The sequence below is a fragment of the Pogoniulus pusillus genome, chromosome 34 (genome assembly GCF_015220805.1).
Source record: "Pogoniulus pusillus isolate bPogPus1 chromosome 34, bPogPus1.pri, whole genome shotgun sequence".
Lineage (NCBI taxonomy): Eukaryota > Metazoa > Chordata > Aves > Piciformes > Lybiidae > Pogoniulus > Pogoniulus pusillus.
Window position 1 is genome coordinate 13,964,209 of NC_087297.1, and position 25,709 is coordinate 13,989,917.

The window sequence follows — 25,709 nt, forward strand, 5'->3', positions numbered from 1 at the left end:
GAGGTTTGGGGGGGGGTGCAGAGGCGAGTTCCAGGCACAGTTTGGAGACTCGACCACAAGCACATCACCTGGGGCTGCTGGAGCAGCTTTTCCCTGGGATTTGCTGTGGGATAAGGGATTTCTTCTCTGCCCTGGAGGATTTCCCCTAGTTCTTCCTGGCAAGTTTCTCAACACAGATTGCCACATCCCCAGTATCCCTGGGAGAGACCTGGCTTGGGAATGGGACAGGAGGAGTCAAAGCAGAGCTGAATCTTTCAGGCTGCAGAGGAGAACCTATATTTTTGGGGTGAAACCTGCAGGTTTTGGGGGGTGGTGTGGGATGAACACCAGAGCCAGAAGGAAAATACAGAAGAAATGTCCCCTGCTGCTGTGCTCTGGTGGGAGGAGGCTGCCCAGCCCCAACTGCAGCTGCAGGAGATGGGAGACCTCCCTTGGGGTGCTGCTGAAGTGGGAGGCAGTAGGGCTGGGGTTGACCAACTGGTCCTCAACCCTCTGTTGCCATCCCCTCGAGCAGCCTGTGCCATGGCCAGCTGCATACTGGGAGTAGCTGTGAGGGTCGTGAGGGGCTCCCTGGGGCTGGGAGTGGGGAAACATCCCCAGGGTGGTGATTAAAGGCTCCAGGTAGCTGAGGTCATGGGGGTGGGGGTGTGTGTCCTCTCCATCCTCTGCCCCAGCGAGCATGGAGGAGCCCCCGAGGGGTCCAGGCAAGAAAGTTTATCAAGCCATGGTTACTTTGCAGCTTTTATTAAAAATATAAATATTAAACATTCTCTTACACAACCAACTCGACCGAGCGCTGGAAAGATGTTTATTGTGGGAATGGTTACAGGAGAACAGGGAAAGAAATAACAACCAACAAAAGAACCAACTGGAAACCAGAAGAAGGAAACCCAAAAGAAGTGGATTTAAAGTAGCTTACAGAGATTCCCCCTCCCACCTCCCTGCCCCCCCAGCAGAAAAGTTATCTGTCTTCTTGGCACCACTGCTTGCACTGCTCACACGACCCCAGGCAGCGACGGCACGAGAACGACGGGGAAACGGAGAAATAAATAGGGGGGAGGGGGCAGTGGGGAGGACACGGAGGTGGTCCTGCACTTGGTACACGCTTGTGCATGCTAGTCGAGGGAGAGAGGCTGGTCGGAGTGCACCCTTCTAGGTTTAAAGCTCTATAAAAATAAAGAGATGAGCTCAGAGCAGCACGACGTGGGTCGGACGGCGTCGGCATTCTTGTGCTAACTGCGGAATCTCTTTGGCAAGGCGGGGAGGGGCCGCATCACTTCCCGATTATCTCCATCAGTTTCCTGTTGCTGTGAGCTTGCTGCGCCAACTGCTCGGCTCGGGCCATCTCCAAGACTTCTCGCAGGAGGTGGAAAGTCAGATCCAGAGAAATAGGGGGTTCCTCGGATCGCTTCTCCCTCTCCACAGCCTCGCCCTCGGCTTCGCCTTCCTCGGGGGTCCCCAGCGAGCGCTCGGGTAGCTCTGGAACCGCCGCCCGGAAAAAGTTGCTGGCGGAGGCTTCGGGTTGTAGGTGGCTGGTGCTGATGGAGGAGGTGGAGAAAGAGCCCGCGGGTCTCTTGTTGAGGTTGCCCAGGCGCAGGAAATATTCTTCTCCCATGCGGAGCAGGACGGGCAGAGTTTGCTGCTGCTGCTGCTGCTGGAAAAAATCTGGCTGGGGCAGAGCCCCGTGGGCAGCTCCCGGGCTCTTGCTGAGGGCTCTGCACTCCTGGCAGGGCAGGAGGGCGACCAGCAGGATTCCCGTGGAGACCAGCAGCGGGATCTTCATGGTCGGGGCCCAAACCTGCGGAGGAGGACGGGGAAAAAAGAAGAAGGGCCACGGGGGGCCGTTACACAGCCGAGAAGCAGCGGAGGGGATGGGGACAGGGTACCCCTGCCGCCGCTGTCCCGGTGCTGAAACGCGACTCTCCGCGCCCCTCCGCATCCCTGCTCCACCGGCTCCCGCCGTCGAGGCAGCCGCCCCCCGCGGAACGTCTCCGCCAGGGCTGCACCGGCAGCGACTCCCGGGAACGAGACTGTGGGGAGAGTCCGTGCGTGGACCCGCATCTCTTTGCCCACCCGGGGCTGCGTGGAGTGCCTGTTCACACCCTCCAAAAGCTGCCGAGTACGAGCACTCGGTTCCCCTGGAGCCTTCCCCGCCTCCCTCGGGATGCTGCTGTCGAGCAGTCCCCCCCATCCCCCCCGCATCCCACATCCCGGGCGCGGTCCCGCACCTACCCGGGGCGGTGGCGGCAGGACGGGGCAAGACAGGCGGTGAGGCTCGGTGAGTCCTTTTTCTCTCGTTCTCCCTCGGAGCCGGCTCCCGGTGAACTTGGGATGAGATTTGGTCCTAAGGAGAGCCGGGGCGCGGGATTTTTATAGCTTCGACCCTCTCCTGGAATCACGCAGAAGTTGCTGACGCTCCTGCCAGCCCCGCTTGCGTGCCCCGAGCCGCTGCTGAATAAATCATGGGGGCCCCGTCGGAGCGGCGATGGGCCGAGTTTCGCTATCGCAACCCCAAATCTCACGGCCAATTATATCAACAGATATTTATCGCCTCTGCAGTGACGTCAGCCGGGCCGGGGGCTGGGGAGCAGGGTGCCCCCCCCCCCCCTTACACCCCATTGACAAAAATACTTGAATGAGATTTCCTTGCGGGTGCGTACTATCAGAGGTCACTCCGGGAAAACTTTCCACTCCACCAGCCCGGGAGGTGCCTGCATCCCCTCCCCAAACCCTCGGCGCTCCGAGGAGGAGGCTGCACGGGGCGCGGATTTTGCGCGGAGTTGGCGGTGGGGGAGCGTTTTACTCCCCCCTCTCCCGCAAAGCGCTCAGCCGAGCCCCGATGCCGCGACAAAGCTGACGCCTTCCGCAGGCTGCCCCGGGACCCCCCCGCTGCCACCGGGAGAAGGGATGGAAAGTCACCGGGATAGAAGACGGAAAGCCTCCGGTGGGCACCCGCCGGGAGCACTGGGGAGGACCGGAGGTGCCGCGGCCGCTGCGGGAGCATCTGCTGGGGCAGGGAGCACAGCCCGGGCACCTGCTCCTCCTCCTCCTCTTCCTCCTTAGGCACTGCCACCGGCTGGTCCCGGCCCTGCCTCCGCGCTGCCAGCTCTCGCTCCCTGCTCCTGGCCCTTGCTTCCCTCCATTGTCTTCCTCGTCCTTGTCTGGAGGGAGAAACTGCTCTTTCCCCCTGTTTTTTTCTTTTTTCCACTTTCCCTTTTTCCTCCCTTTCCTCCCTTTTTCCTCCATCTCATTTTTTCTCTTCCCCCCTCCTTTTCACTCCTCCCCCCCTCCCTAATTTCGCCCCTTTTTTCCTCTCCCCCTCTCATCTCCTGACACCACTGACTGGCCTCCCCTCCCTCTCCACCCCCATGGCCCTGTGCTTTTCTGCCTGTCCCCCTCAGCCAAGTGCCGACCTTCCCTCTGCGTGCCCTCCTCTCCCCCTGACATCCACACTCCACCAGCAGCTCCAGCTGGGCAGCTCACCATCAGCTCTCTTTTTTGGAAGGTGAAATAACCTCTGCCCGACACCTGTCCCCTGCCTAATGTGTGTTCTTCGTGTCCCACGCCTCACCAGCCTTGCCCCAGCCTCTCAGCCTGCCTCACCCCTGCCTCTCAGCCTGCCTCACCCCTGGCTCAGTAGCAACATTCATTGTGTCCTTCCCTGTAAACTGGAGAAGGGGACAGAAGAGCTGCTGGGCTTTTTCTCACCAAGGCTGCTGTCAAGGGTCAGTGCTGGGCTGGCCACCACATGAGTGCCAGAGGCTCTCCATGAACCCCTCTGCCTCCCCAAAGGGAGGAAGAGACTGATGGGGTGGGGAAGAGAAGCCTGGGTCCATGCACCTGCCTGTCTCCACCCCAGTGAGGAGTTTCACCAGCCCACGGGAGGTGGTCACGCACCACTGACGCTAAATCAATGCTGAACCTGGAATCCATTTCCTTAATAAAACACCAAAGTTCAGACAACTTAATAGATGAGGGTTGGCCACAGCCCAGCTGGGAGCATCTCCCCAGGGACGCTGTGCACTTTAATTGTTGTTCTACCTACCTGCAGGCTGGGATGCTGTTGGTCAGGTGCCAAAGCAACAGCTCCTGTGCATGACAAAGAAAGGAACGGGAAAGCGAGCGGCGGTATCAGAGGTTTGTCTCCAGCTCGGGCGCTCAGGAGCTGAAATGCCTGTTTACAAGGAAAAGAGAAGGGAAGATCTTGTGCAGCTGCTGGCAGCAGAAGCTCTTTGTGTGCTTCTATGGCATGTCAGCACAGCTCTCCACGAGAACACCTCCAGGTTCAACAGAACCAGGAGAGAGAGAAGTTCAATCAGCCGAGAGAAAAGACAAGAGGCACTTAGGAAACTCCAGCCCACCATAGGTACTCTGGGGTGGGTCTGACCACAGCATCTCCGTTTTTAGGCTTAATGCACCTTTTAATGATGTGAAGCCTAAAAAGGTTGGGCCAGATGATCCTTGGGGTCCCTTCCTACCTGGCATTCTGTGAACGTTCCTCCAGTGGTGTGCTCATTGATGTAAAGAAGGCAGAACTCCCATCCAAAGCCATGCTTTTAGTGCTGTGGGTGGGATCTGAACAAGACAGAGGGCTGCCTCTCTCCACAAGACTGATGCCAGCAAGAACTGGCTCCAATTATTTGATGTTTTCCATCATTTACAATTTTATTCAGGTCCCTTCAGGCAGACAGTTTGGAATGGCAGGGACAGCAAACAGAGCTCAGGAGTGGGCTAGGAGAGCTCTGGCAATTTCCACAAGAGCTCTACAACCTGCCAGGTGCTTCTGCCTTTTTCCCTGACCCTTAGCTCTGAGCAGGGTCTGCAGCATCTCACACAGGCTTGTTTCCAACCCAACCTGGCCATATCACCCCATTGCCCCCAGAAATCCTGAGTGAGGTGTGAGAGGGCTTGCAGGGAAGAGTGGGAGAGACATTTGGGTGTCTTGGTAATGAGGAACAGAAAACATCATGGACACACAATCAAAAAAGGCACTTCCCTCAGCACTCCAAACGCAGGACTGGCTGCCTGGGAGGGCAGATCCAGAGTCAAATGGTTTCTGGGTGACATCTGCTGAAGGGGGTGAGAACAGAAGAAGGGGTGAAAGAGAGAGACAAGGCAGAGATCAGGTTCATCTGGATTAGAGATTTCTGTTCAGTGCTACAGCTGGAGATTAGCATCCCCTCCACAAGAGAGCCACTCACACTTGACTCATCCTGCAAACATCAGGGGCAAACAGGAGGTTTTGCAGTGAATCACAAAATGACATCGTCTGAAAACACATTGGCAGGGCCCAGCTTCTTGGGCTGGGGGCACCCCCTCCATAGCCTGAGTGTCTCAAACCCAGACACCTACCCAAAGGCAATCAGAGCTGCTCTGCTGCAGCTAGCAGAGAGCAGAGTGTGAAACAGCCTAGTGCAGAGCAGCACCTTGAGCCCCTAGGGAAGCTCGCCTGCTTCCCTTGTGGGGAGAACCTCCTCAGCCCAGTCCCCGGGTTCTTAGAAGGCCAAGGTGAGGTGGAAGCATCCTCCTCTCACCAGCTGAGCTTGCCCAGTTCTGACACCAGCCGCAGAGAGAGGCTGTGAAACCCAGGACATGGCTCTGACTGCAGCTATTTCTGACGGTGTCCATCTGCAAGCCCGCAGCAGATGCAGGTCAGCTTCTCTCCACAGCAGTGCTTCATGACCCCTGCAGCTTGTGGCAGGAATTTCTGCTCTTGTTGCACTCAGAGGACATGTCCATGTCCCCTCACATGGCCACTCCATGTGACCACCATAGCCAGGCTGTCCCTGCGGCCAGCTCCCCAGTATGAGATCCGTGACTATTTCAGGTGACCTCCGAGCATCTTGCCCACTCTGGGGTGCCACCAATCATGCACTTCATTTCCTTCCCGCTTCACCTCTGCTACTCCTGATGCTAAGAAATCTACAGCTGCTCTGGGCTCTGGGGCCATCAGGAGAAAAAGCAAAGCCATTCAAGGTGTTGGATACCAAAGTCTGGAGGTGCTAAGTCGCTTTAAGAACAAAATGCATTTGCTTGTTATTCCTCAGCAGGCTGGAGCTGCCAGACTGGTCAGGGAGAGCCTCAATGGAAGTGAAGTGCAAAAATCGATAGAAATAATTCAATTAAATACAAGAGGGTGTCCCGGGTCGGGGTGGAGAGCCAGGCTGATAAGGAGCTCAGCTGCATGCCCCTCCAGCTGACCCCAGAGGGCTCCCAAGCTGTCACAGTCAGGTTTAGTTCCTCTGTGGGCTCAGCCCGGGGAGGGAAGGCAGTGCTCACCTGGCAGGGATAGCCTGTGCCAAGGCTCACTGCTGGGCCACAGCTCTGCCTGCACCTTCAGACAGCCTTCCCTGCATCCCCCCCGTGAGCAGCAGTAAGCACCTTGACTTCCCAACCCTTGTAGAGGGGAAAGGCAACGCCAGAAGTTGAGCTGATTTACCCAGCGCCCCTGAAGGATCTGCGCCCGAGGCAGGAGTGCATCCTGCATGCTCCGAGTCCATCGTCTCGGCCAGAGGACTATTTGCATCCACGGCTCACTGCTGACTCCCTCGATCCCAGACGGCTGCCCACCAGGCACACGTTAGTGGGGTTGGGGTCCTAGAGGAAGGAAACATTCCTTGAGAATACCCTCTTGGTTCCACCGTGTCTGGGGAGAACAGAGCCCTTTCTAGCAGCTCCCCCACGGGGCATCTGTGGGGATGGTTTTCCTCCCGCAGCCTGACCCCCAGCTGGGCAGAGGCCAGCACACACCACGCAGGAATCTCAGGCATGAAGCTCCCCTGTGCACTAGGGGGCAGGGGGGGACACCACACTCACGTGGATAGGAACTCTGCACATACCCTCTTGGACATCACCAATAAAGACTTGTGGAGGTCTCACAGCCTCACTTCCTCCTCCTGAGTGGTGAAGGGAAGCTGCAGACACAAACAGACCTCACAGTTGGCTTGGACTTGATGATCTCAAACCAAAACGATTCTGATGGCAGGATTCTATGTGTGCAGGCTCTCAGGCTGTGCCTCTCTCCTCCTGACAGCCCTCATCTAAGGAGGCAACAGCTGACCTTTATATTTACCTCACAAGACTTGTCAGTTGCTATTCTTGCTCTCCAATAAGGGCTGGAGAAGGCTGCATGGGTACAAGTGTGAGCCCTCCACGCCATTGGTAATGCTGCAGGAGCTCATCCACGGTTGCTGGGAGCAGCAAGCAAACAGGCAGACCCTGAAAGCACCAAGCAGTGGTTCTCTTGGTGTCTGGGCACACTGGGCCACAGCAGAAATTGAGCTGGCTGGTCAGGAGTCTGATCTGTCAGACCAGGGCAATGACGAGGGATGGGGTCTGCATCTGGAATAACCCACTGGAGATCACAGAGGAGGGACAAGGACCCCCACTGCCTGCCCAAGCAGCTGGACACAAGCAGCAGGGGGTGGGGGGATGCTGAATCAGAGAAGGACAGGAATGGGGTACATGGGCACCGACAGCTTCAGCCACCAAAACCTGGGGCTGACACCAGGGACCCTGCATTGCTCTCATTGTGCAGCACCAGACCTGCCAGCAGCAGCAGTGCCTACACCACCCAGGTGTGAAGCTGCAGGCATGTCACAAGCATGGTGACACCATGCTGCTGGGGGTGGCTCACTGTGAGAAGGAAGACAAACAGCTGAGCACAGTTGGGCTGCTGGGGCATGCTCCAGCATCCAGGCAGGAGCAAATTGCATAGCCATGGTTGTTCAGAAGCCAGCCCACTGCTGTCCCACTGGAGGAGAGGGTAGCAGGAGAGATGCTGGAGCTGGAATTTGCTGCAAGCAAAGCCCTTGCCCAATGGCAAAGCAGAAACGTGTTTGCTGTGGGGCAGAACCTCCTGTGTAACTCGAGGTACACAGCACGGACCCGAGCAAGAGCATCCACAGCCTGAGACTGAGACACGACAAACCGAGCAGAGATGGACAGCAGCCAGTGCAAGCTTGGAGCAGCTTCGTGGTACCAAGGGCATGTCCTGCTCTTGGGATCCTGCTGCAGCCTCAATTGGTGCTAAAAAAACAAAGCTTAGCCTTCAGGCTTCAAACCACCGCCCAGCTCCCCCATCAGGGCTGAGAATGTCAACTCCTGCAGCAGCCTCACGACTCTGGACACAGCCTCCATGTCTGGAGGAGAAGGGGATGGGGGCAGTGGTCTGCAGTGCAGGAGGTTAGAGATGGTGCAGTTTGCCTTCTCACTCCTTTCAAGGGAGGGAAGCTGGGGAGAAGCACACCCAGAGCCCCCCTCTGGAGCGGCTGGGCACGGGGCTATATATAGAACCTGCTCTGCCCTACTTCAGTTGTGACTAATGCTAAACAATTAGAAATTCAGATGGCTGCATCTTTGGAGGAGCAAACATCTCACAGGCACCAGTTGTTGTTCATCAAAGAGATGGAAGAACCACAGAACTGTTTGGGTTGGAGAATCCTTCTGAGATCATCCAGTCCAACCATCAACCCAGCACCTCCATGGCCACTGAGCCACAGCCCCAGGTACCATGGCCACAGCTTCCTTCACTATCTCCAGGGATGATGACTCCATCACCTCCCTGGGCAGCCTGTGCCAGTTCTTGACCACTCTTGCAGCAAAGAAATTTTTCCTCATCTCCAACCTGAACCTCCCTGGCACAATCCCAGGCCATTGCCTCTTCTTCTATCACCTGATATTAGGGAGAAGAGACCAACTGCCCCCTGGCTCCAGCCTCCCCAAGTTCCATCCAGGCTGCACTTACCAACAGGTGCCCAGTGCTGGAAGTGGAGCCCCAGGAGATTAACCGCAATGGGAAATGAAGGAGGTGAGGAGTTCCTTGAGAAGAAAAAAGGTTGTTGTCACTCTGACGACCAAAGAGTGCCAGCTCCTCAGGGGAGGGCCTTTCCTCTCTGTCCCATGCCTGCCTGGCGCCAGGCACTGCAGCACCCAAGCCTGTGAGCAGTGCTCCTGCTCGCTGCAGTGAAGAGCAGGAGGAAGGCAGCTGGAACACGAAGGTGTCTGGCAGCACTGAGCAGGTGCTGACACAGGACCAGGGGACCACCTCATTGGAAACCATTGACCAGCTCCCCCCGGGGCTGCCCTCCTCCAGACTCTCAGCCCCAGGGCTCTCAGCCTTTGCCCCTCGGGAGATGCTCCAGGCCCTCAGCAGCTTTGTAGCCTGCACTGGACTCTCTCCAGCAGTTCCCTGTCCCTGTGTACCGGGGAGCCCAGAACTGCACACGATGTTCCAGAGTGGCCTCACTGGTGGGAGCAGAGGTGCTTGGACTACTGCCACCAGGCTGCTCCAGCACCGCAGTGCTGTGGCTCCTGTAAGAGCCTTGCTGAGGGCTCCTTGCTTTGCTTGGGTCTGGAGCAGCAGCTCAGCTCCCTCTCTCTGCCCTGGTCTCCATGCCCTTGGATCGACAGCTAAGCTGAAGCTTGGCTAAAGCCACCTGGGTAGATGCCAGGAGCTCGTCAGCACCCTGCTCTGACGTAACCTGGCTCCTCCAGATGAAGCCTTTGCTAACTGACAGAGGAAGGATGAGATTTTAGGAGTGAATAACTATAGAAGAGCCACAGGGTGGGCTCAAAGAGATTAGGAGCTACACGTTCACAGCTCCTCCTCAGAGGCTCTCAAGTGGGAGAAGACAGCTGCCAGCAGAGGGGCCAGGGCTTTTTTTAAACCTGAAAAACAACATCAGAGCTGGAAGCAGTAAATAAAGTCCCATTTTACACAGTACTCGAGGGGAAGGTCTCTCTCTGGAGGCAGCCACATATTGGGCACCCAAAGGTTGGGAATGTCCCTGTAAGGCTTTCTCAGTTCCCTTAGTGAGGGCTGAGTGGGAAGTAATTTTAGAGCAGCCACACTGAAGGTGTTAACAGTGAGTGCCACTGACCTTTGGGTGTTGCTGTAAGACAGCAGTGTGAAGAATAATAAACTCCCTCAGGTTGCCTCTCTTCAGCTGTCTATGAGGATCTTCTGCTCAGGGAGGGTTTTACAACTCCTTGGCTGGAGCAGGCAGCTCAGTGACCCTCCAAGGGCTGCCACCCCAGGCAGGCTGCTCAGCAGTGCCTCTGCCACCAGAGGAGGGTTCAGAGGAAGGCAGAAACACCTCTAGCAACAGGGGTGACATCAAAGCATTTAGAGCTTAGAACTGCTCCTAGGCTTGAGGGTGAGAAAGGTTCCTCTGTCAGCAGGAGGAGGAGGAAGGTGTGATGTGGGGAGTCCATCTCAGTCCTTTGCTTCTCTCACCTGTATCCATAGAATCACAGCATTGGCTGGGTTGGGGAAACTCTCCTAGATCATCCAGTCCAACCATCAGCCCAGCACCACCATGGCCACACCTTTCTCCAGGAATGGGGACCCCACTGCCTCCCTGAGCAGCCTGTTCCAGTCCCTGACCACTCTTGCAGCACAGGAACTTTTCCTCATCTCCACCTTACCCTCCCCTGCCACAATTTCAGTCCATTTCCTTTCCTTCTATCACCTGAGACTAGGGAGAAGAGCCCAAGCCCCAGCTCACTCCAGTCTCCTCTCAGGCAGCTGCAGAGAGCAACGAGGTCTCCTCTCAGCCTCCTTTTCTCTCAGTCCTCTCAGCTGCTCCTCACCAGACTTGTTCTCCAGACCCTTCACCAGCTTCCTTGCCCTCAATGATCCAGAGGGGGAATAGGAGCTGGTTTTGGCTCCAGAGATGATGAAATTGTGCATCCTGAAATCTCAGGGGTTGACACTGACTGCAATTAGGCTACTTTTGGCCCAAACTGCAACGCTCTCCTGTTTGTCTTGGCAGAGCTCTTGGCAGAGCTGTGTGATAGAGGCTGATGGGCTGCTGCAGAGCAGGAGCAGAGAGGAGATGCAGACAGCAGGGAACTGGTGAGCTGGAAGAGAAGGGCAGCAGCAGCCAAGGAAACAGCTCCCACATGGCCAGAGGTGATGGACCTGCGCCGCGATGGCAGCAAGAGCAGCAGGTCCCTCTGCGTGACTCAGGGCACCCTCTGGGCTCGCTGCTACAGGAGGGACAACTTCTGCATTCTCCTGCTGTTCCTATCAAAACCAAGCCTCAACTCAGAGAAGCAAGAAGGAACATTGTGCACTCCAACCAACCACCAGTACCACACCTCTACCCCCTGTCAGACTGCACCTCCTGGTTCACTCATCCCGAGTCCCTTTTCCCTCAGGAACCATCACTCCTAGACCCAAACCAGCTGCATCACCAACTGCACCACCCTGCGAGTGCTGAAGGAGTGACAGCTGCCCCAGTGCTCACCACAGACATCGTGGAGCTGTCACTCCTTTGCCTGAGCCTTCAGCTCTGTGCCCCTGGGCTCTGCTGGGATGTGGTCTGTGGCCTGGGGACTCTGTGATCCAGTGACAGGCTTCAGGCTGAACAGCAGAGAATATTAATAGAATGGTATAGAATTTTCTTTCCCAAGCCTGTCTGGACAAAGATTGATTGGGAAGCTCTCCCTGCCCATGGCAGCTGCATCAAAAAGCAGCCAGCCCCATCCCAGAGCCTGCCACCTAACGTGGCCACGAGGGGAACGAGAGAGCTTCAGGTGCACAACTCATCTGCAAAACCACCAAGATCCTTCTCTTCCTAGCAAGTACATCCTTGCATCTCACACTACTGCCCTTGCTCTGGCAAGGGAACTGATTTTGTAGCTGTTTGTGGAAGGCCTGAGTCCTCCACAAGAGAAGAGTGCAGGTGAGCACCCACAGCCCACATCTCCAGGGCAAACACCAAGAAATTCCAGCAGTGCTCTCCCAGCTCTGTGCCCCCAGCTGAGCAAGCAGCATCTCTCTGAGAGGAAGGATGGGATGAGCTGTATCAAAGGTTCCCACTGTCCTTTAGTCATCTGTTTAGCCAGAATCATCCCCTGCCTGCAGGTGGGAGCCAAGAGGTGGTGCTAGAACTCAGCTCTCTGGTACTCAGCAAACCCCTGCTCCATCTGGGCTTCGGGTGGAAAGCTGCAAAGCATGGCTGAGCTCACAACATTTGCAGCCTCTGAGTTCAGCCAGCTCAGCAGCCTCCTCTTAGGAGGAGGCTAACCTGGTTTGTAGCTTAGGAGCTAGCTGCTGTGGAAAGGTGGGACCAGATGGCCTCCAGGGGTCCCTTCCCACCCCCACCACTCTGGGGAAGCAATCATCCTCACTTCTTGCTTCCTAGAGTTCTTCCACCTATTCCCTCCAGCCACATCCAGAAGCACTCCTGATGGGTATAATGAGAGCCATCTCAGCTGCAAACAACTCATCAGCTCATCTCGGCTCATTGTCCCTAAATTGAGCAGTAGAGCCACACTCCACCAGACAAGGGCGAGTCACACCCTGCTTAAAACTAACACCAGACCTTTCATCCACGACCTGCTCAGGGAATGAGTTACCAGAAGCTCTCCCAGTGACAGAGGGGATCTGACTATGCTTTGGGTTCAGGGCCTCGAGAAAGAAAGCAAGAACACCACCAGAGATCCACACAGCATCACTGACAGCATCTGCCATAGCTGAGGCTTTCCTTGCCCTGCTGCTGTCTGCCTGAGCTGGGCAGTCAGTCCCCTGCAAACTGCTCACTCTCTGTAGCCACCTCCAAAGGGACATTTTGGTGCTACCAGTGGCACTTTGAGCAACGCTAGGGAGGAAGAATAGGCACAACTGTGATGAGAGCAACACAGCAGGGTCTCAGTGGCAGATCTGCTCCACAGGCCCTTGCAAACCACACTGAGCAGAGGCCACGGGAGCACTCAGTGACCACTCTCCTGTCAGCTAACAGGACTGAGCACTTGTCACCTGCACCACCCCAGCAACTGATTTTAACAGCCCTCCAGAGGAATCCTTCTCTTACAGCTTCCAGCGAGCTTTCACAGAAGCACAGGTTGGAAGAGCCCTTTGAGATCACAGCCAACAGCTCACCCAGAGCTCACCACCCCACCGCTGCTGCCGAGCCACTGCCACGTCCCTCAGCACCACATCCCTGGCACCTCTAGACACCTCCAGGGGTGGGGACTCCACCATCTCCCTGGCAGCCTGTGCCAGTCCCTGATAAAGCTTTCTATGAAGATATTTCCCCTGATATCCAAACTGAACCTCCCTTGGCACAACTTGAGGCTCTCTCCTCTTGTGCTGTATTTATCTCTGCTAAAACCTGAGCAATCAAACCTCCTTCATCAACCTCATTTATTCTGTGGCAACAACCCACTGCAGGCTGTTCCTTCAGAACCAAGGAGGAGCTGCTAATAAATTGCACTACCCTGGCTTGATGGGTTAGGGAATTTCTTGAAGTGCTCCTCAACAATTAGCTGCCAGAGCACTTGAAATGAAAGCTTTTTTCAGCTGCTCATGAACAAACCTGGGTTTATTTCATCATCATCATAAAACCAAGAAAGAGATCACTGAGAGCAAACCCAAATGCTGGCATATTGCAGAATCTGTTGTTCTGTTCCTGTATAATTTGGGCTGTGTTGGATTGTTCTGCACCAGAAGCACTTTGGAACGAGCAGATGCAGCAGGCACCTTCCTCTGGGGATAAATGCAAGCAATTAGGGTACTCTAGGGAATCAGGCAGTGAATGGTGCTATTCTCTGTCCCCAGAATGCACACACGTCACCCACAAAGCCACAGATCAGCCTGTCGAGCTCTCTGGGTGCTGGTTTTGGAAGCCTACCCCTCTGAAAGGGGCTGAGGAGGCAAGAAAGGCAGCAGAGGTCCTGGCAGGACCAGAGCGCGCTCTGGGTGCCGAGCTCCCGGGCCGGGATGGAAAGCGCTGCAGCCACCTGGCGCAGAGTGTGCTGGATCGAAATCCCGCAAGAGCAAGAGAATTCTGGGCTGCTCTGGGTGTCATCTGTTCCCCCTAAAGCTGCCACAGAAGGGGGAGGCTGCCTAAATGCCGCAGCACGACAGAAACGGCAGCGTGGCTGCTCTGGTGCCGAGCAGCTCCACCGGCGAGGAATGTGCCAGCACCAGCGCCAAAACAAAGAGAGGGGACTGGAAAAGGAATCCAAACCACCACCAATTATCCTTTGTCACTTGCTCCTTTCACCAGAAAAGAGCTTTTGTGTTTGAGGGCTGTGGACTGGTGTCCAAACGTGGAACAATAGCCCTGAGCCTGCAGCTCTGCTTTGTGCTGAAAATAGCCCAGCTGGCAACATCCAGGCCACTTTCATAAGCAGCCAGCAGCAGCGTGGCTCTTCAGGAGCTCTGCTGAGCTGAGCAGACCAACACACTGCAAAGAAGACACAAAGCAACAGATAAAGTGTTTGGAGCCTTTGTGGTCCCTCTCCCTGCCAGAGAGCACAGGAATGAAACTAAGCCGTGGGACCCTTTTCCTCCCTGAAGCGATTCTGCTATGTCCTAAAGGCCTCATCCAGATGTTACTTACCTCTCAGAATGTCTCTCACCACTCAGGGGCTGCCCATGACTTGGTGGAGACAACTCGTGGGTGAGTTTATCCCATGGGATCCATCTGGAACCAGCACTTCAGGTGGGTCCTTGCATTAGCAGCTGATGGATCTTTTTGGCTGACCAAGCTGAGGGAACATAGACAAAATCAGAATTAAGGTGAGATGAGAGTCACAGAACCATTCTGCTTGGGAGAGACCCTTAAGGTCATCCAGGGCAAGCCTTAACCCAGCACTGCCAGGGCACCACTGCACCACGTCCCTCAGCACCACATCTGCAAGAGCTAGAGTGAGGTTGAGACTTCCATGCTTGAGGTGCTCAAGGCCAGGTTGGATGAGGCCCTGAGTGACCTGTTCTAGTGGGAGGTGTCCCTGCCTCTGGCAGGGGGTTGGAGCTGGAGGAGCTTTGAGGTCCCTTCCAACCTAAACCATTCTGTGGGTCTGTGATTCTATGATATGGGTGGGGAATGGCTGAGAGCAGCCCTGAGGAACAGGACCTGGGGGTCTGGGGTGATGCAAAGCTCAACAGGAGCCTGCAGTGTGAGTGCAGCCCAGACACAACCCTGTGCTGGGCTGCAGCCAGAGCAGTGTGGGCACAGGGCCCCTTGGCTCTGCTCTCCTCACACCCCACCTGCAGTCCTGGGGGCAGTTCTGCAGCCCCCAGCACAAGCAGCACATGGAAGTGTTGGAGCCAGTGCAGAGGAGGCCACCAAGATGCTGAGAGGGCTGCAGCAGCTCTGCTGTGAGCACAGGCTGAGAGAGTTGGGGCTGTGCAGGCTGGAGAAGAGAAGGCTTGGAGGAGACCTTGGAGTGGCCTTGCAGCATCTAAAGGGGGCTGCAGGAGGGCTGGGGAGGGACTATTGAGAAGGTCTGGGAATGGCAGGAGGAGGAGGAATGAGTTTGAAGTGGCAGAGGGGAGATTAAAAGTGCATGTTAGGAAGAAGTTCTTTGCAGTGAGGGTGATGAGACACTGGCACAGGTTGCCCAGGGAGGCTGTGGAGCACAGAAGGTGATCAAAGATCACATTGGGTCATTCTGCACTCCACAACCTCCCCGGAGGTGTTCAGGACCAGGCTGGATGAGGCCTTGAGCGACCTGTTCTAGTGGGAGGTGTCCTTGTTGGAACTGTCTGAGCTTTGGGGTCCCTTCCAACCTAAGGCATTCTATGATTCCTCCCTCTGGGTACTGCCATCTCAGGTGCCCTTAGCCAGCCAAGTTCTGTCCCCATGCCTGACATCCTTACCCCAGAAATGCTCCTTCTGGGGGCACTTGCAGCAAAGATTCTGGGGTACACAGGAGAGAAGGTTCCAGCCCTGGAAGCTGCGACCCTACCTGAGCTGGGCATGGCCCGGGAGGTCACCTCCCCCTGCAGCTGTGTGCTGTGGTCTCTGCTGCCCTCCTCCCAGCTGCTGTGGCAGCTCACAGATGGGTGTCTGCAGAATGGCACTAATCAGGCACAATATTTTGCGTGCAGCTAATCATTCATATGGGACTCTGCAGCTCAGATCTTCCTAATTAATGTTTTGCATCATGATGGTATTTACAGTAATTGGGGCTGATATCTGAAGTACAGTAAAAGCTGTCAGCTCACTCCCTCCTAAAGCACCCAATTACCTTCAGCTGTTGGCAAATGCACATCAACATTTGGGTTTCTCAGACTCGACACCGCAAAGGCAGCTCCTTGCATGGCACAGTCAGCAGAAGGCCATGGGCTCAGCCCTGGCAGGCACTGCACACCTGGCCTCAAAACCAGGCAGCACTGACAGGCTGGCAGAGACCTTTGAGGCTGTGAAGTCCAACGGTGAGCCCAGCGCTGCTGAGGCCACCACTAAGCCATGCCCTGAGGTGCCCTGTCTGTGCGCCTGTTAAATCCCCCCAGAGCTGGTGGCTGCAGCACCCCCCGGGCAGAACTGTGTCAGTGCCTGGCAGCCCTCTGGGGGCAGAAGTTTACCGTCTGGTCCCAACCCTCCTGCCACCGATACCTTCTGCTAGTCCCGAAGTGTCTCCCTGCCCTAGATCCCGACAGTGAACTCTGCCCCAGGAGTGGCTGCAGGATGAGACCTTGGCCCCGGTCCCGCCGGGGCCGAGCCCACGCGTGCAGGGGGAGCCGAGAGCCGCTGCGCTCCGCCACCTCCCCGGCGTCCAGCCTCACAGCAGGCAGCTTGTGCCCGGCGGCGCCCAGCCCAGCTTCCACCTCATTCCCTGCCTGCTGTTTGCAATTAGCACCTCTGAAGGCCCCCGGCCGGCGAGAGGAAATCTCAGGCACAGGAACTGGGGCAAAAGTCGAGCCGCAGGAGCCAAGGCATTGGCCTTTTTGCGCCTCCAGGATAGAGAATCTCAGAGCCCTTTGGGTAGGAACTGACTTCTAAGGCCACCAGGTCCAGCCCCTAAGCCAGCTCCACCAGGCCACCGCTGCACCACATCTACACACCTCTGAAACCATCACTGCCATGGGGAGCCCGGGGCAGGGCTTGGCAACCCTTTCCGTGCAGAACTGTTCCTCGCATCCAGTCTAAGCCTCTCCTGGCACAGCCTGAGGCTGTTTGCTCCTGTTCTCCCAATTTTCGTGCCCACTAGCCTGAAGAGCACTGTATCGACACCCTCAGGCTGCTTCAAAGCGTACTGGAAGCTCTCCTAGAGAAGCTGCTACAGCAGCTCCTCGGCTGCTCACCTTGGCTGTGCCAGCAGGAGCTGAGGATAAAGCCAGAAGGCTGAAAGCTCATCTCTTGCTGAAAGAATAACCTGTGCCTGCCTCCTGTCCCATCAGGTGTCACCAGGCATCAGAGAGCAGCACCCACCTCACTCCAACCTCCTCTCAGGGAGGTGTAGAGAGCCAGAAGGTCCCCCCCAGAGCCTCATCTTCTCCAGGCTGAACGCCCCTCAGCTGCTCCTCACAACCTCTGTACTCTGGACCCTCCACCAGCCTCACTGCCGTTCTTCGGCCGCACTCCAGCACCTAAAGGACACCCGCGGAGGGGCACCCACGGAGTGGCACCTGCTGCTCCTGTCACTGCCACCCGCAGCCACCAATTTCAGCATGAGGTGTTGAAGTGTGCCCTGCCCATGGCTGTGCAGTACAGATCCCCCCAGCTGCAGGCAGGGGTGGCAGTGAGAGGTGCTCACCGCGGGCACCTGGCAGCGCCGGGAACGGGCATGGAATGGTGCCACGCTTGGTGCTCCTTCTGGGAAGTCCTATTGCAGCAACTGGTGATTACCTAATAACCTAATCAGCAGTAACAGCAATATTTGGCACTCCAAACCACTTTATATTCAAAGAAGCTACACAAGCAAATTAGGTAGAAAATTAATCCCTAACTAAGGAAGGCACAGGAAGGAAGCGACACCAACAGAGAGCTCCAGAAGCAAGGGCAGCTTGTTAGGGCACAGCCAGCCCCTTGGAGGGCTTTCTGGAGGGAGGATGTCAGGAAAAAATTCCTCACAGAAAGGGTCCTCAGAGACTGGCAGAGGCTGCCCAGGGAGGTGGTGGAGTCACTGCCACTGGGGGGATTTAAAAGCCCCATGGAGGGAGATGGTTCAGTGGCAGTGACCTAGCAGGAGCGGTGAGGTTATGAGCTCTGAGTGAGTGGTTGGACCTGAGGACCTCAAAGGTCTCTTCCAAGCTCTGCAGCTCTAGGAGGCTGTGGAACAGGTGGTTGGCAGCAGGGAACTAAAAAGGTAAACTGCTTTTAGCAGATGTTGGTGGCTCAGGGTCAGTCCCAGTGGGATGCCTGGGAGCTGCCTGATTAATAAGCATTAAACCAGCAAGAAGATGCTTAGATCATTCCCACCCTGGGCACAGCAGCTGCCCACAGAGGTTGTGGAGTCTCCTCCTCTGCAGAGATTCCAAACCCGCCTGGCATTGTGCTCCTGGGCAAGCTGCAGCAGAGGTTTCAGAGTGGCTCCAGGATGTTAGTGAGCTCCAAAGACACCTTCCTACCTGGAGCAGGCAAGATGCAAATGAGAAGCAGGAACCGGAGGTCCCAGCCCTTCCTGCCCACATTCGTCTCTGCACGGAATCCCAGCAGAAAGCTTCCTCACTGCAGTCAGCTCCATGATTCGACAGCTCAAGGAGCAGGAGCCTCTCTCTCTCCTTGGTCGTTTTCCCAAGAGTTCCCTCCAACTATTTTAGCTCTTCATTCCTCTCTTTTGTTTCCCTCTACAAGCAACTTCTTCCCTGAGCACCTATCTCCAATTGGATCCCACTCTAAATTCATGTCAAGCTCAGCTTTATGCATTCACTGCTGAGTGAATTTCAAATCTGTGCTCCTTGTGTTCCTTTCCCAACAGGATAGAGAGGCCTCTCGAGCTGCTCTAAATGTCTCATTACAAATGCTTCATTAGAAACTACGTCACAGATTGTGTCAATCTGGTCCACACTTCCATGCCAAAAAGTAAAGACTTTCAAGCTGTGCCTTTCTTGCCATTAAGTTTCCAATCTGTTTTTAGAATCTCAATCAGTTCTTTAAGGAATGCAAATGTTTCTTCCCCCTCCAGGGCTGGGAGTAGCCATTGGGAGATGCACATGCATAATGCTTCCCTGCTCCCGCATGCATTGAAGCAATCATCCGAGCTGCGAGGGCAGGCTGCTCCCCGCAGTGCCTGGGGACACGAGGACCTGCTGCACCCCTGCCCACTGCAGCCCTTTGGGCCAAGAGCTTTGTGAAGAGCACTGAAGTCCTTTGCCACTCCTGCTGCTGCTCCCGGGGGTGTCCAACAGGTACAGCCTCTGTTCCATCAGCCAAACCACTAACGAAGCACTGAGTATCAAGCCCAGCTCCTAACTCCTTGGGCACACCAGCTGCAGAGGTAGCCATACCCACTCTGAGCAAGGTCTTCAAGCCCAGCTTTGCACTGGCTGTGCTCTGCTTCCTCTGGAGCAATCTTGTCCAGCCAGAACCACTCAACCCTGCCCCCCCCAGAAAGGCATAAAACTCCTTGGCCCATCTTGAGCAATGACACCACCTGAGACTCAGCTGTGGTGGAGGCTGGAGGAAAGCTGCTTTTCTCCTCCCTCCTCCTGCATTCCCAGCACCCACATTTCCTTGGTAACCATTTGGCAACTCACGTCTGAGATCTTACCAAAGACTTGAGGTCAGGCCACAGACTACCCAGAGAGGAACTTCAGCTAGAGCAGGTTCCTCTGTGCTGCTTACCACAAACACCCTCAAGGAACTTCAAGAGAGGAGACCTCAGAGCAGCCTTCCAGTACCTGAAAGAGGCTACAAGAAGGCCAGGAAGGGACTTTTGACAGGGACTGGTAATGATAGAATGGGAAGGATGAAATTGGTCATTGTATCCAACCTAGCCCTCCCCTGGCACAACCTGAGGCAGTTTCCTTCCTCCCCTGCAGCAGCAGAGGTGGGGGTTCATCTGCTGGAAAAGCAGCTCCATGGAGAAGGACCTGGAAGTGCTGGTGGACAAGTTCAGCACGAGCCAGCAGTGTGCCCCTGTGGCCTGGAGTGCCACTGGTCTCCTGGGGTGCAGTAAGAGCTCAAGGGAGGTTCTCCTCCCCCTCTACTCTCATGTGCTCCATGGGAGAAAAGACCAACCAAGACTTGGTTCCAACTTCCTTCCAAGGAGTTGTGGAGAGCAAGATCTCCCCTCAGCCTCCTTGCCTCCAGGCTGAACAACCCCACTGCCCTCAGCTGCTTCTCACAAGGTTTGTGCTCTGGACCCTCACCAGCTGCATTGCTCTTCTCCGGGCACGTCCCAGCACCAGAGTGCCCTCCTTTCCCTGGCACTGGCTCTGCATGCCCAGCTCACTTGCAGGGATGAGGCTTCCTGCAGATGCTCAGAGGCTCAGGCCATCAGCAGCCATTCTGCCTGCCTTGGCTGGAAGAGCTAACCCTGACCTGGTGCCCCCAGATGACCACCACAGATGACAGTCCTCATGCACCACAGATGTTCCATCACTCCTGCAGGCCTGACACGAGTAGGAGGATCCTCAAGGGAAGCTGTAAGCACAAATACATTACATTTAATTTCAGAGGAGAGGCCCTGCAATGGCTAATTAGATTTCCTTCATCTCTTCCTCACATGTGGCCAGTTGGGATCTTCAGAAGTTCCATAACATCTTCTCTGAAAGCCAGGACTGTTTTCTGCTGGGGTTGTTTGCTTCTGAGCTGACTAAATGTCAATTAGGTAGTGGAAGAAATTTAATTGAGCTGTGCTGAGCCCTCCAATGACTAACCAGGCTACTCCTGAGCTCTGGAAGCAAACATCCTATCACCTGTGATGTGTGTCATCTCCCAGGGAGGAGGCAGCCAAGAGGAAGGGGCACAGCCACAGCTGGATTGCTTCTTTTCCAGATGAGGACCAAGAACAGGGTAGGAGAGGCCTCCAAATCAACACCTCTGCATCTCACCACGGAAATCACAGGCTGCTGGCACTCACAAGCCCAAAATCTGGAGCACAGGGTTTGGAACAGGCAGAGTCAAATGCTTTGCTGAGGGGATGTGGACCCCTGGGATGGTGTCTCCTGAATGCCTTCAAGAGCCAGCAGCAGCCTGGCTGCATCAGCCAGGCACTGCACTGCAGCTTTGCCTCCTAACCCTGCTGAGAGGGAGGACTTCTTACCTCCTGTGGAAGACACAGGCTGCTGCCACCTTGCATGACTGTCCTGTGCCTCACAGAGGACCAAGTGGCCCAGAGGGGTTGTGGAGTTTCCTTCTCTGCAGAGCTCCCAGCCCCCACTGGGCATTGTGCTCCTGGGCAGGCTGCTGTGGGTGCCCTGCTTTAGCAGGGTTTGGACTGGCTGATCCCCAGAGGTTCCTTCCAACCCCCATGCTGGGATTCTGGGATGCTCTAGTCCATAGTGCTCCAGCAAAGCTCCTCTCCTGGGTCACCCATACTGCTGCTGCTGTAGTGAAGACATCTGACCTGCTGCTCTGACCCTCTCAGCTTTCTAACCCAGCAGGGACAGGCATAGGAGGATGTGGGTGCTGGAGGCACATCTGAGCCCCACAGCTCAGGTGAGAGCAGAGCCAGCATTGTGGCACAGGGCACTGCCACAGGCTGCTCAGTCAAGAGCCAGACTCTCCAGCTCTGAAGTGTCTCCCAGAGAGGCCTCGGCGCCTTTCGGGGAGGTCTCTCGGCACACGGGGAAGGAGGATGCTCTCCTGGCCTCGGATCACTTCCATCGCAGGACCTGCTCTGCCCTTGGTGCTGCAGGACCAGCAGCAGGGTCCAGCCTGAAGAACTTCCTGGCAAGCACTTTGTTTCTCTCACCTGGCATCCTCCTCACCAGGAGTGTGTCCTGCCAGGGGCTCACAAGCACTGTGCCCATTCCCATCCTTCCCACCTCACTGCCACCACTCATCCAGATTTTGTGTTGGAAAAATAATGTCCTGATGCACGGAATTTTTGAGTGACTCATCTAATTCCCTGAGTAGGTGGACTCTGTGCCAGCACACAGGGGAAGAATACTTTAATCTCAGCCCTCCAATTCCTTTAATCTTCAAAGGCAGAACGATGCAATCCAGCAGTGCAGCTGACTGCTGCTTGAATTTCCAAGGAAGATCTCTGGTCCTGTGCCACCTGTGTCACAAAAGAGACCTTTGCTTTCCCCAGAGCTCCCCAGCATGGCTTCACACTGCCTCAGTCCACCTCTGGCTCCATGGCATAGCCCAGGACAGCCTCAAAGCTGCTGAGCTCTGCAGGGCTCCACATTGCTCCAGGGCTGCAGCAGCTGTTGAGGTCAATGGCTCCAGTATCCATGCTCCTCTTTTCCTTGTCTCACACCCCAGGCTTCCCAGCAGCAGGTTGACTCCACCCCACAGCACCAACCCAGAAGAAGAGCTGGAGGAGCAAGTGCCCATGCAGCTACCACTGCCTCTGCAGCAGTGGTTGGGCTTGGTGATCTCAAAGGTCCCTTCCAGCCTCAACAGCTCCATGGATCTGTGATAAGTGAGATGCCGACAAGCAGCAAGGGGTCTAGAAGAAACTAAATGCTAAGCTTCCTAGGCATGGCCAGCAGACAGCACAGGCAAAGGAGAGCTCAGTTAGGACTCCCCTGTCTTTCTGAGAAGGATGAAGTATGAAGGTGCTGGATGCTTCCTCCCTGCTTTGTGCCCAGCACTAGCCTCTGCTCCGTGCTCCTTGGAGCTTTCAGTGCAATGAAATGCAGCCTCAGGAGAGGGGCAGGAAACTCAGCTCTGGTGTTTAAGCTCCATTGGAGCCACCTTGGCCAACTAACCCAGCAGCTGCAGGTGGGCAGAAGCTGCCTGGCTAAGAAAAGTGAGCAGACAAGGCACAGAGTTCCCCTTTGCCAGCCTGCACCCCTCTGGCTGGGTGTCAGGCTCAGAGCCACGGCCAAAATGCTGCCTGCTTCACTTTGCTGGAGAGAGCCTTCACCAACCCTCCTTAATCTGGGAGAAGTGACAAAATCAGCAACCCCAGCTCCAGGATAGGACCAAGAGGAGGAAAGTGCAGTTAAAGCAGCTACGGCTCCCCAGCACAGGTGCCCAACATGGAGCTTTTGAGGGCTCTGCAATTACTTAATTCCCTGGAATTAGAGAGAAATGAAGTGCCTGATTGATCCTGCAATGAGGGGCCACAGGCTGCCCTGCCTAATGGAGGACCTGCTGCTTTGGAGAATAGAGAGAATTGCTAATTGACTTGCTGTTTGCTGGGCTGTAATTTCTGCTCTGAACCAAATTGGTAAAAATAAACAACTTCTTTTCCTTCCCAAATAGGAAAAAGAGAGAGAGAGAGAGAGAGAGAGAGAGAATTTATTACCAAGAATGTTTTGTGGCTGTAGGGGGAAAGTTAAATTTAGAACTTAGACTGGTTGCACAAAATGCTTTATAAATATTTCAAGGAGCTAACTTCCACTTTCTGCTGAATACAGATGGGAGCAGGGACCAAAGCAAAGCAAGGGCCTGGGCTGGAGTGGTGCTGGTGGAGCTCCACGTGCTTCTGAATGGGAAGGAAGGTCTTCTGCTTGGGGATCAACCCCTCCTGACTCTGCTCCTTGGCTGCCCGTGAGCCCATGAGGGACAGCCTGGCCAGACAGGAACCTGCTGGTGACTCAGGCTGCAGCCCCAGCTCCCCCAGCCTCCTGCCCAGATGTGCCTGCACTGCTGCTTCCTCACCCCTAGCCTGGGGCACAGCCCCATGCCTGACTGCTTCACTCCAGCATGCCCACTCTAACTGGCCTTGTGCTGCCAGGGCAGCAGAGGAGGCTGCCCCCCAGGGCCACCTCATCCTCAGCCTTGGCTGCTCTGCGACTCTGCAGGGCCTGGCTCTCCACTGCTGCAGCTTTTCTGGTTCAGCTGGCCCAAACCTGGGTGTCCCTCAGCAAGCAGGAGGCAGCTGGGAGCTAAGTGAAGCCAGACATCTCCCATGGGAAGCCTGCGCCTGCCCCAGCTCAGCCTGGAGCACAGCAGAGCCAGGCTGAGGCAGCTATGGGCTGACAGCTTCTCCTCTAACTGTTCCTTCAGGTGGCTCCACTTAGGGGGTGCTCAGGACATGGGGACTCGTTGCTAGAACTGCTTCACAGGCAGCTCCCTCCGAGCTGGGGCAGCAGGAGAGGAGCAAAGCCTCGTGCCTGGGCTGTGTGCAGCGAGCCCAAGCACTTGGCCAGAGCAGGGGCTTGGATGTGAGCCTGGCCCGGGATCTGGGCACACTTTGCAGTGCATCTACACTATGTGTCAGGAGTGACATTTCAGAAGAGCCTGGGAGAAGAAGAAATGATGACTTGCATCCCCCTGAACCTAGCTCCAAGAGCAGCAGCAGCAAAGAGCAATCAGCCCCTTTTAACCACACTTGTTCTCACAGAAGAGTCAGGAAATTAAAGGTTTGTTTGGTTGGTTTCAGGCAAAGAAATCAGATGAAATTTTGGTCCCCACACTTCAGAAAAACAACCCCTGGCACATGGACCAAGCAGTGGAGGTTTTCAGTAGGAAAAGGACAATTAATCAGCCCAAAGAAGCTGATAAATGTTCATAAGCACAGAAGTTAGGCATAGTCCTTTCCATCTGACAACAGAGATGGATCTGAGGGGTGCACTGCCCAGAACTGAGCCCCGAAGATGGCTTCTGAGCACCTCTAAGGAGGGAGCTTCACAGCTGGTACCTCTCTTTTGGTGTTATTACTGAGGCAAAGCTCTGCAGTGCCACACGAGGTGAGACCAAGCCCACAAACCCAAGGCTCTCAGTGTCCCTCAGGGTTATTAGGGCACTAAAAGAGAGTTCATTTCAGTCGTTTCTGAAGGAAAATAATAGCAAAGACAATAAAAAGAGGCCAAGGTCCTGTCGAGGAAGGCTTCAAATGGAAGGTGTGGTTTGGTTTCAGAGACCCAGGCACTTGGGGATGACAGGTCCTACAGAACCACAGAAGCTTCCAACATGTTAACACCTTCAGACAGCTTTTTCCAGCACTGTGCTGCTTGGCCTCAGCTCTGCAGTGCACTTCAGAAGGGTTCCTGCCATGACCTTCTCCCATGCTCTGACACACCACACTGGGCAGCTTTCTTCACATCATCTCTCCCTTAGAGAGAGGAAGCTGCTGGGACCTACAGAGCTGCACACCAGGAGTCACTGCCTGGTGCATGGGGCACCCTCTAAAGAGTTCATTTTTCACCCTGGGAACCAAAACCAGGACAAGAGAAAATCCCCCTAAAAATGCCAAAATCTCCCTCATGCTCTGTTTGGGGCTGGACTGCTGGTGGCAACTCATGACTCTTTGAAAGGATGCACCAGGTGGGCCTCGGGGTCCCTTCCAGCCTGGCACTCTGCGGTTCTCTGACTTCAGTTCACAGCTATTTAGTGTCCAAAAGTACCCCAGAAAGTATAAAATTCTCTTACACTATCCAAGCCCAACATCCCAGCACGGTGGGGGTGGAAGGGACCTCTGGAGATCCAACCCCTCTGCTCAAGCAGGGCACCCACAGCAGCTTGCCCAGGATCACAGTGCCCAGGGGGGTTGGCAGCTCTGCACACAAGGAGACTCCACAACCTCTCTGGGCAGGCTGCTCCAGGCTCCAACACCCTCACAGCAGAGCCTTCTCTTGCCCAGGCTGCACACCCCCAGCTCCCTCGGCCTGTCACAGCAGAGGGGGTTTTACCTGGAGGTTTCTAGAAGGCTTGAGCCAAAGCTTGAGGCCGAATGGAGGCAGTCTCAGGCCGCTGGGACGTGAAGCAGAACTTGCTCAGCAGCAGGAGGAGGCTCCTAACTCCGGCACAGAACTCCTCTGTCAGGGAGGCTCGCTGGGATTTTTCTGGCTAGGTGCAATGCAAGCACTTAGCAGAGGCTCTCTGGGCCCCCCTGACATTTCAGGAGGGATCTATTAGTCACCTGATGTCATTAGCCAAGGCACATTCCTGCTGAGGCTGGGG

At 55.6% G+C, this 25,709-nt stretch overlaps 1 protein-coding gene and 1 long non-coding RNA gene across 2 annotated transcripts; both read right to left on the reverse strand.

Moving 5' to 3' along the window:
• Positions 1 to 728: 728 nt before the first annotated feature.
• Positions 729 to 3,008, reverse strand: CRH (corticotropin releasing hormone). Its single transcript, XM_064170617.1, has 3 exons — positions 2,920 to 3,008; positions 2,233 to 2,389; positions 729 to 1,798 (listed from the first exon to the last, which is right to left on the reverse strand). Exon 3 carries the CDS (start codon positions 1,781 to 1,783, stop codon positions 1,274 to 1,276), a length of 510 nt encoding a protein of 169 aa, XP_064026687.1. The 5' UTR covers positions 1,784 to 1,798; positions 2,233 to 2,389; positions 2,920 to 3,008; the 3' UTR covers positions 729 to 1,273.
• A 31-nt stretch (positions 3,009 to 3,039) lies between these two features.
• On the reverse strand, positions 3,040 to 25,495 carry LOC135189866 (uncharacterized). The gene is made up of 6 exons (XR_010308338.1): positions 25,439 to 25,495; positions 14,355 to 14,502; positions 8,747 to 8,820; positions 6,440 to 6,597; positions 4,046 to 4,174; positions 3,040 to 3,161 (listed from the first exon to the last, which is right to left on the reverse strand). It is a non-coding gene; the product is annotated as an uncharacterized LOC135189866 (long non-coding RNA).
• Between the last annotated feature and the right edge of the window lie 214 nt (positions 25,496 to 25,709).

Excerpts from the sequence above, each read along its gene's own strand:
- CRH (XM_064170617.1), bottom strand. The coding sequence starts at position 1,783 with ATGAAGATCCCGCTGCTGGTCTCCACGGGAATCCTGCTGGTCGCCCTC.